Source organism: Musca autumnalis, unplaced genomic scaffold (assembly GCF_047663935.1).
Source record: "Musca autumnalis isolate F117 unplaced genomic scaffold, ASM4766393v1 scaffold_5, whole genome shotgun sequence".
Lineage (NCBI taxonomy): Eukaryota > Metazoa > Arthropoda > Insecta > Diptera > Muscidae > Musca > Musca autumnalis.
The window spans coordinates 48,257,478-48,267,405 of record NW_027412088.1 but is presented as its reverse complement, the minus strand read 5'-3'; the positions used below and the strand labels follow the sequence as shown (position 1 = coordinate 48,267,405).

At 35.7% G+C, this 9,928-nt stretch overlaps 2 protein-coding genes across 2 annotated transcripts; one reads left to right on the top strand and one right to left on the bottom strand.

Annotated features, from left to right (window-relative positions):
* Positions 1-372: 372 nt before the first annotated feature.
* LOC141404980 (deoxyribonuclease TATDN1) lies at positions 373-2,524 on the bottom strand. The gene is made up of 4 exons (XM_073988866.1): positions 2,379-2,524; positions 2,135-2,314; positions 570-1,179; positions 373-498 (listed from the first exon to the last, which is right to left on the bottom strand). Exons 1-4 carry the CDS (start codon positions 2,422-2,424, stop codon positions 393-395), a joined length of 942 nt encoding a protein of 313 aa, XP_073844967.1. The 5' UTR covers positions 2,425-2,524; the 3' UTR covers positions 373-392.
* Positions 2,525-4,187: 1,663 nt separating this feature from the next.
* Sgt1 (suppressor of G2 allele of skp1) lies at positions 4,188-5,069 on the top strand. Its single transcript, XM_073988707.1, has one exon. The coding sequence runs from the start codon at positions 4,342-4,344 to the stop codon at positions 4,888-4,890; it is 549 nt and encodes a 182-aa protein (XP_073844808.1). The 5' UTR covers positions 4,188-4,341; the 3' UTR covers positions 4,891-5,069.
* The last annotated feature ends 4,859 nt before the right edge of the window (positions 5,070-9,928 follow it).

The following is a 9,928-nucleotide window of genomic DNA, read 5'->3' as shown; positions in this document are numbered from 1 at the left end:
GCAAAATATCTTTTGAAAATCTCCAATAGGCAAGAAGACTCTTCAAAGATCTTTTATATGCGAAAGACCTCTGAAGGGTGTTGTACATCCAGAAGACCTTTGAAAGGGTTTCTATAGGGAGAAGACCTTTTAAATGTCGTTTACAGGCAGAAAATTTTTTAAAGGTTGCCAATAGCCAGAAGACCATTTAAAAGTCGTAATTGCCTGACTTTAAAAATGTCTTATATATTCAGAATAGTATAGTGGAAGATGATAATGATACCATGTGCTTTTCTGAATCCATGTTGACTAGTACGAAGTGTTCCATGGCAAAATCACCAGCAATACCTCCTTCACATGTAATGCTTGCCTGCGATTTCAAAACTCCATAACTTGTTTAAGAATTCCATTATTTATTTCTCCTTTGGGAAAAACAATTTCACGGTATTTTCATAAAAAATATCAGCTAACTTATCGACAGGTTGATCCTTAACACCGGCAATGACTTCTAAAACTTGGCTGCAAAGGGGAAAACATAATACCATTAATTTGCATGAAAAAAAAAAAATATATACACCACCCAATCTCACCTTATTTGACACGGCTCACAACGTCCGTCAATTAACGATGCCGCAGTCCATTTCTCTTTCTTTTTGACAGTGGGAAATTTCGTTTGTACAAACTTTTGACCTGCATGTGATGGTCGTATACCACACCAAGGACAGTCGGTCTCCAACATAATTCGATCATTGGGTATTTGTCGTACCACCTCCAGATTTTCTTCAGTTTTTAGTGAACAACCATTAAGGCCAATATATAGATTTGGATGAAACTCGATAACACTTTGAGCCTCTTCTAGGGTACCAGTAAAACTGTGAACAACACCACCACCACAGACATCTAATTTTTCTTTATTCTTCTGTAATATTTCAATAAAATCATCATGGGAATTGCGACAGTGTAAAAACAGCGGTAACTTAAATTCTTCGGCAAGTGAGAGCTGTTTTTCGAAGTATACTTTTTGTGTATCTTTTTCACAGAAATGTAAACGATCATAATCCAAACCACATTCACCCACTGCTATGACTTTATTCAGATTGGTGGCAATTTTATTACGCAAGCCTTCGTAGTATTCTTCGGGATTTGGTAGAAATTCTCCACAACGTGTTGGATGACAACCCATCGTTACATAGAGCCTTTCTGAAAAAAATTAACCGCAATAAAGAGATTTTGTAACTACGATTTAGAGAATATTTTGAGTAAATAATGAAGGGGGGATATAGGCTTCGACTATATGTAGCTTCTTATAAATCTAAAGTGGGCTATCCAGCTTTGGTCAATATGTCCTAGAACCATTTGACATGGTTACAGTGTAATGCCGTGTTAATACTATGCAGTTCCCAAATTAATTCATGGGGTAGTGCCTCTGATGAGAAGTCAACCTGGAGTTATGTATGTACTAATGCTACAATGGTTCATGCTAATGTCATTAATAGTAAGTTCCTTGGATCACCTCTGGGGCAGTAGTTGTAACTCTTGTTTCAGTAGCCACTTTTCCACATACTAGGGTATTTACAACAAAGCTCATGATGATAATTTAATAGTTCTGTTGTTGTTGTTGTAGCAGCATATACAGCTGGGTTGGCAGCCGCTGGCCGAAACACTTTTGGTTTCAGGTCAATCCGGTACGTAAGAACCCGCTGCCGTGGGATTGTAATAGTTCTGTCGTCTCCGATGACGTCACAGCCTTCGGAAATACTGGTTGCTTAAATCGTTCTGAATGTTTCTGAGAAGAACGGTGCTCAAACGTTATAATATTGGACTTAATTGCTTGCCAAGAGAACAGTGTCAAAATAGTGATGTAGCAATATACACCCTTCCTTGCCGTTTTCGCAAAATTATTTGCTTTAATCAACTAATTAAAAACTCATGTTACGCGAAATTGGTTTTATCGCTGCTGATTTTTCTCTTTTGTTTACAAGATGACCACTATGTCCGTTTTCTATTGTGTCCATTGTGTATCTAATAAATAGGTATTTCATGTTAAAAGAGCATTGGTATGCAGAGAAATGAAGCGAACTTCCATGATGATCATCAACTTGCTTCAAAACTTACTTTAACACCCATTAGGAATTTACGATTACACAAAACATACCATCCTGTTTAGCCATTTCCAGTGCTTCATCAGCCTCATTTAAAGTACCCACAGTGATTATCATCTTTTGGAGACCCTGCTTCCAAGATCTTTGTAATACCAGCTGAAGATCATCTTGATGTTTCGAAGAACCTCCGTAGAGGCCACGAAACATTGGATCTGTTAGATTAGCACCAATATCTGAAATTATCAATGAAATCTTAAAATGAAAATCGTAATGGATGATGGAGGAGATGTATAATACCAATATATTTTAAAGACATTTTTAAACAATTCAAAACGTTTTTCATAAAAGGCCGGAGCAAATTCGAAGGAATCAGTGGATGAAAAAAGGTCGTTTCAGGTGTTCTTAGATTGAAAAAATAGGCCTCAGGGTTCTAAAGTGAGAAATTTGAGGGTAACTGAACAGTGTGAATTAATCAAATATTAGGTCTGTCTGGTTACTTTCCCAGCAAGTACTTTTTCAGAGAGTAATATGCTGTTTATATTAGAGCTTTTTGCAGGGTTAACCTTCTTTATAAGGATTTATTTGAAATATGAGCAATGGAATTGACATTTAAAACCCAGTCGGTTTGTTAAATCCGGTTATATATAAACGGGGTATAAGGAGTTTTTATTCTCTTTTGCCAAAAAATTGTCATGGTAGAATCATTACAAGGTAGGGCATAGCAAACAACTGATTACAATTTTTTTCTATTGGGTTGTTCATTCTTTCAAATCAGTATACACAAATTATGTATGTACGTGTATGGTTTTGAAAAATATGACAAAATATTTTATACATATTAAAATTCAGTCGAAATGAAAATTGTTATTACAACATTTATTATTTATATTTATTACAACATTGTGATGAAACAAACTTTTGAACATATACAGAAGGTGACTCTGTAAAGAAAACATAGCCTCCCATTCATTTTTCGCGTTTTTAGTTAATGATCCAAAATATCAAATAAACGGTACAACCTGCTGCATATTCAGTTATGGCAATTCTGACAGAATAAGCAAATACACCCAGGCCTTGTTTTTTACAATTTGTTCGAACCTGACCTACCTTCCAAATTATTGTACCATGGAAAATTGTAAAAAGTAAACAGACACCTTCCCAGTAAATCAGCAAGCAATCAGCTGACTTGCCAAAGCAGAACAATTTGTCCGCCAATGAAAGAACCAAAGGAAGCAAAAATGTTGTATTTTATTAAAAATAAAAGAGAAAATGACTCAAAACAGGATTTTTCCCACTTTGCAACTTTGTTCTCCAAAAAAGCAATACAATTAGGCTTGCTATTTTCACAATAAAATTGTTTTTCATTTTCACAAACATAAATCAACGAAAAAATAAAAACTGTTGTTTGAAGATAATTAACGATAATTTCGATAATTAACGAAATTTTTCGGTAAGTTAACGATGAATAAAAAGTAGTCGCCAGCCTCTACCGACACAAACAGTGATGCCAACTTTTCTTTATGTTTTGCGATTTAATTTTACCGATTTTTGTCGGTAACAGCAAAAATGAATTACATAATCCCACTACAGCAGTGCGATTAGCTAACTCATTTTTAGAGTTACCGACAATTGTCGGCAAAATTAAAATGCTTACAATTTCGGTAATTACCGATGTTTTGTCCGTAAGTTAGCGGCGAAAAAAAAAACAGCCGTAAAATTCTACCGATAGCATGCATGTTGTCAACTTTTGTTTTAACTTTTCATTCATAATTTCGCGTTTTCAAAAAATGTGTTACAGAATCGTAATACAGACACACTTATTAGCCCTGTTCCTTTACGTTCAAGAATCTTCAAGTTTTACAACTTTTTACTCGAAAAGCGTTCCTTTACTTCAGACACAATACAATTCATATGGGAGCAGTTTTCAACTTTTACTACTTTTGCCGGTTTTACCATTTTCAGAAGTAAAGGAACAGACCAATTGTAAACAATAACAGCTGATTAAAGTCCCAAAAATACGTCTTACGCTTTATTCCGTTGCCCATAACGTAAACATCGTGTAATCACCCTGTGTTTGCTGTGTCATTTCCGAGCACTTCCTAATTTCTAGAATTTTATCAACAAAAACAACAACCAAAAACAAAGCATCCAAGAAGAAATTCTCATTGCTCATAGAGGATTGTTAACGAAATTAGTGGAAATAGTATTCATCTTTTTCTGGTCATACTCTACTAAAAGCAGCAAATAAATAAGCATAAAGATGTCGGTGCGTCATGATTGGTATCAATCGGAGACCAAGGTTGTCATCACAGTTATGCTCAAAAATGCCAAGGAGAAAAATTACAAAGTGGAGATTGAAAAACAACGAGTCCATATGACAGCTGATGGCTATGAACTCGATCTGAAACTGTTCGCACCCATCCTAGTGGAACGCAGTTCATATAAAGATTTCCCGTCCAAAGTTGAAATTACCTTGGCTAAAGAAGTGGGCACACGTTGGGATGGCCTGGAAGAGGCGGTAAAACAAAAGCCGGCTATTGCAGCTCCACCTCCAATTCACAAAAAGAACTGGGATAGTTTGGCCAAAGAAGTGGAAAAAGCCGAAGAAGCTGATGCCCAGAGTGAAGAGGCATTACAGCGTCTATTCAAGAAAATCTACAGTTCGTCATCGCCTGAAGTACAAAAAGCCATGAATAAATCATTCTCCGAATCGGGTGGCACTGTACTAAGCACAAATTGGAATGAAGTTGCCAAGGATAAAGTGGACGTGAAACCTCCAGAGGGTTGTGAATTTCGTAAATGGGAATAGCTCGAAAAAGGAATGTAAAAATCTTTTGGACGTTAAGTTAGGTATTTTAGACTGTATACAAAGAATGTTATTCTCCATTTATGTTTATTATTTTTACATACTACATAAATTCATAAGCATACATATATTTTTTTAGTAATACTCACCACACTCTCTAAATAAAACAAAAAAAAAGAAGATATGTAAATGTTTCTTACGGTGGGGTGAAACAAAACTAACTGTCCAGCAATGTTAATGCTGCTGGAGAGGTGACTCTTATTACGCATAAACCCTCCTGCTTAAGGAAACCCCTTTTTATAAACATGTTAGAGGCTTAAGTCAGATTTGCATGCGACCTAACGATTCTTTTGAAATTTTTATCACAGATAGGTTTCATTGTACTGAATACATAACGGGTATGTTCTGAGACACACTTCACCTCTCACTTCAAGCCTCAAGCATTTTCTTCACCCTATTTACTCCTATTTTTTGCGAATTTCTTGGGGCTAAGATTTACTAGGGTAATTAAAAAGAAGAGTACACCCTAGTCCTTCCACTAAGTTCTCGAAAAATAAGCGCAAATGGGGTAAATAAAATGCTTGAGGCGTGAAGTGAGAGGTGAAGTGTGTCCCAGAACATACCCGGTAAATGGGGTGAGCAAAAGGCTTGAGGGAACATACCCGATAATTCAGTCCAATCATGAATACATATCAACAAACCGTGAGCTTCCATCATTTCTCCTTTATGTTGCAACGGTTAACATGAAATTATAAAAAAACAACAACTAAAAATAATAGTTCTGTTCCTTTACGTGCAAGGATCTTCAATTTGTACCACTTTTTACTCGATAAGTGTTCCCTTACTTGAAATTATAAAAAAAACAACAACTAAAAACAATAGCTCTGTTTCTTTACGTGCAAGAATCATCAAGTTGTACCACTTTTTACTCGATACATGTTCCCTTACTTGATAGCATACAACAGTTCACAACATTTACTACCTTTGCCACTTTTACCATTTTTTTAAAATAAAGGAACATACCAAATGCATCGAAGAAATTCTGATTACTCATAGAATTGTAACAAAAATATAAAAACATGTGGTCTTCATCTTCTAATGCTAATTCGGGTGATACTGGAATTTACTAAAAGCAACAAATAAGTAACCACAAAAATTTAGGTGAGTCATGATTGCAGTTATACTTAAACCAGCCAAAGAAAAAACAAAGTGGAGATTGAATAAAAATGGGTTCATGTGGACCCTATCAAAGTTAATGTTTATAAACTGGATTTAAAACTCTTCGCATCCATCATATTGGAATGCAGTTCATATAAAGATTTCCCGTCCAAAGTAGAAATTGCGATAGCCTGAAAGAGAGAAAGTAAAATGCCAACAACTGCACCTTCACGTATATAAACGCAGAGAATAGCAAACTATATACTAAACAACACAAATTACTTGTTTGCGCAGATGAAATCGGCATAGTGGCTCTTACATAATATGATATCAGCGTGGGAAATGTCCGTTATACTCCGATCAATTGTCGTTGTTGAAAATTTCAATGCTGAGAGTGTTAGTTTTATCTTTCTTGATGACGGTATAAATAAAACAACTTCCGTTTTTAACTAAGAAGAAAGAAGAATAATATTGAAAAACATATGCTATTTTGTATGCTTTAGTTAAACAATCGACAAACCAAAATCTCATTCTACAAAATGCCATTACCCGTCCAAATGTATGATTCCGACGCTGTGTTTTAGTGAAAAATTCTCTAAGACCAAATCTGTTTGCATGGTGAATCTAGGTCATTCATGAAAATGGCTCCGATAAAGCAAACAAGTGTTCGACGACATATAAATTCGCAGTTTTAAAATTTAAATACCCAAAAATGAAATGCTAAAGTTCTTTTGTTCATTACACTGTGCTACAAAAGTTGAAAAAAAATATTCAAGCGTTCTGATGCTAAAATTCTATCGTGTTGGCGTCTACGGACAACGAAAATTCGTTTGGTTTCTTTGGGTCACTTCGTTTTTTTGTTTTATAACCACAAATATAGTGAAAAACGGGGATCCTAATATTTTCAACTTTAAACGGGCATTACATCTATTTTTCACAACGGCCTTTTATTTATAGTAATATCTTTTTTCAAAGCCATTCAGTTTTTAAATCGTTTAACAAATGGCTAAGTTATAGTGGTTGACGTGCGAAAAAAGCGCATGTAAAATCGGGAAAGTGCCTTTCCTCGTGGTCTAGGCTGCTTAGAAGATACCAAATTGAATAATGATTTATTCTTGCCAAGAAGGAAATTAAATTAGCTTTCGAAAGCGTGAAAGATTTATTGAAATCGCTTGAAAAATTGATAGGTTATGCAATTTTTTGTGTTTTTACTTTTTCTTTTTTCATGCAAGTCCGTCCCTCCGTTTGTGTTTGGTAATCACACTAGCATCCACAAAAATTGAGATAGGACGCTTAAAAAGGTTTTCTGTCCACTAGAGAAGACCTTAAAAGATCTTCTATGTACTAAGGAAGACCCTAAACGGGTCTTCTGTCTACTTGGGAATTTCATAAAAAAGAAGACCTAATAGAAAAATACTTAAAAGGTATTCTGTCTACTATAGAATTCCTTAAAAGATCTTCGATGTACTAAAGAATACTTTATACGGTATTCTTTCTACTATAGCTGTATACCTTAAATGGTATTCCATTTACTAGAGAAGACCTTAAAAGGTATTCTGTCTACTAGAGAATACGTTAAAAGATCTACTGTGTACTGAGAAAGACCTTAAAAGGGTTTTTGTTTACTATAGATTACCTTCAAAGGTTTTCTGTCGACTATAGAAGAAATTCAAAGGTCTTTAGTCTACCGGATAAGACCTATTACGGAAGACCATAAATGGTCTTCTGTGTACTAAAGAGGACCTTCAAAGGTCTTCTTTCTGTTATAGAAGACTTTTAAATTTCTTCTGTCTACTAGAGAAAACAACTTCTGTCAAACAAACAAACTTCTGTCAACTTGAGAATACCTTGGAAAGTCTTCTGAGTACTAAGGAAGACCTTAAAATTTTTGCTGGCTACTGTAGAAGACCTTAAAAATTCTTCTTTGTACTAGATAATACCTTAAAAACGCATTATGCCTACTAGAAATGTCATTAAAATGTCTTCTTTCTGTTAAAGAAGACATGAAAATGTATTCTGTCCTCTAGAGGAGACCTTAAAAGGTCTTCTGTCTACTAGAGAAGATTAAGCAATTGGGCCAGTTGAGTGGAATATGTTGTGGCTATCTGTTGTGTTTGCAGCTTACCGATGTCCAATTTCCGTATTGTGTGTGTTCGTGCTTTATTTGCAACGTTTAACCTGGTACGTACCTTTGCTGCAACAAGGTAGTGGTCTACATTTGCTCCTCGGAACGAACGTTCATCCAACACGCTCGATGAATGTCTCCTAGTATCTATCACTACGTAATCACTTTGAGATGCTAAAATCTGGTGCTGCTAACTACCATGTTTTTTGCCGCAGCAAAGTCTATCAGCCTCATTCCGTTATCGGCTGATTCTCCTTTCCAATTTTGGCCTTCCAAAAGCTTTGAATAATTTTCATGTCATGGGTCGTATGTTCCTTCTAAGCGCTCATAGAATATATGTTTGGTCTGTTCGTCTTTGTCTTCGGTTGAAGCATGCGCCCAGATAAAGCTAATTTTGTAGAATTTTGCTTTTATCCGTATTGTAGCAAGTCTTTCATTCACTGGAGTGAAGCTGAAGACCAGATGCTTTAACCTCCGACGAACTACAAAACCGCATGCTTTGTATCATGGCTGCTATAATACAGTGCGTCACCTTTAGGTGTTGTTGTGACGTTTTTTCCCAATTCATCGTATTTCCTGTATGGCAGTTATATCGACCTTGTACTTTTCAAGTACATCTGCCAGCGCGTAAACTGCACCTTCTCTATAAAGAGTGCGAACATTCCAGGTGCAGATTTGCAGATCATGGCCCTTAAAACGTTTGCGGGGCACACTGGTTGAAACCGTTGATCAAGCGGCGCGAAAGTAAAAAAATGAAAGTATAAAATTGCGAAATGTTTTCCATTGTATCGATTACAGACACTCTGCTGACTACAATTTTGTTTTTACTTTTGTTGTTGTTGTAAATATTCACTAAGTTAATTCAATGTCAAGTGCAAAAAAATGTTGATGCATCAGCGTTTAACAAAATTGTTGCTAAAACCTGATTTCATATTTGTTTAATTGTTAAATAAATTTGTAATAACCCAGCAAAAATTCGGATCCGTTAGTCATTACGTAACCCATTACAAAGTAATGTAAAGAAGCTTCTTTTCGCATTACAAGTAATCTGAAAAGTAATGGGTTACTTCTTAAAAAAATTACAAGGCAAACCTACTTACTTTACTCCTCACTAAGTAATGAGGACGGTGGCACAGTGTGTGTGTCCGACTATAAATCCTAGGGTTGTGTGTTCAACGCTCACCGTCGGCACCCAAGTTTTTTTAATTAAAAAATAACAATTCGTGGTGCACATGTGCACTGCACATTTAAATTTTTAAGCAACCCTTAATATTCGTGTGTGTAGAGTCTTTGTCTAGAAATCAGAGGGTTCGTGGGTTCAATTCGGGCAGACATCGAAATAAAATAAAACAAGTAAGAAAGTATCAGTCAGCTGAGCCGACAGAGATATACCCTCAGCCACGTACCCGAAGAAAAAAAGTTAACACAATACTTCTGTAGGTTTTTTAGCTGTTGGGAAAACTTTCCAGGATGGAAAGGGCCGCAAAAAACTACCATAGCGATTATGAATCTTCACGTAGGGAGCTACTCACAAGTGAGTTGCAGTTCACTTTCACCTGCTCGAGCTATTACGATTGGGCAGGGAGGAGCACAAAAAGTGAACAAGGGTTGACAAGTCGGAAAATGGAAAATAATGGCGCGACTTGTGAACCCTTGAAATAATAATTTGTGTTACCATACCGTCATTTTTTGCACAAATAACTTTGGGATTATTAAATTCTTATTTTTTGCATAAAAAGTAAATAAATTTTCAAATTA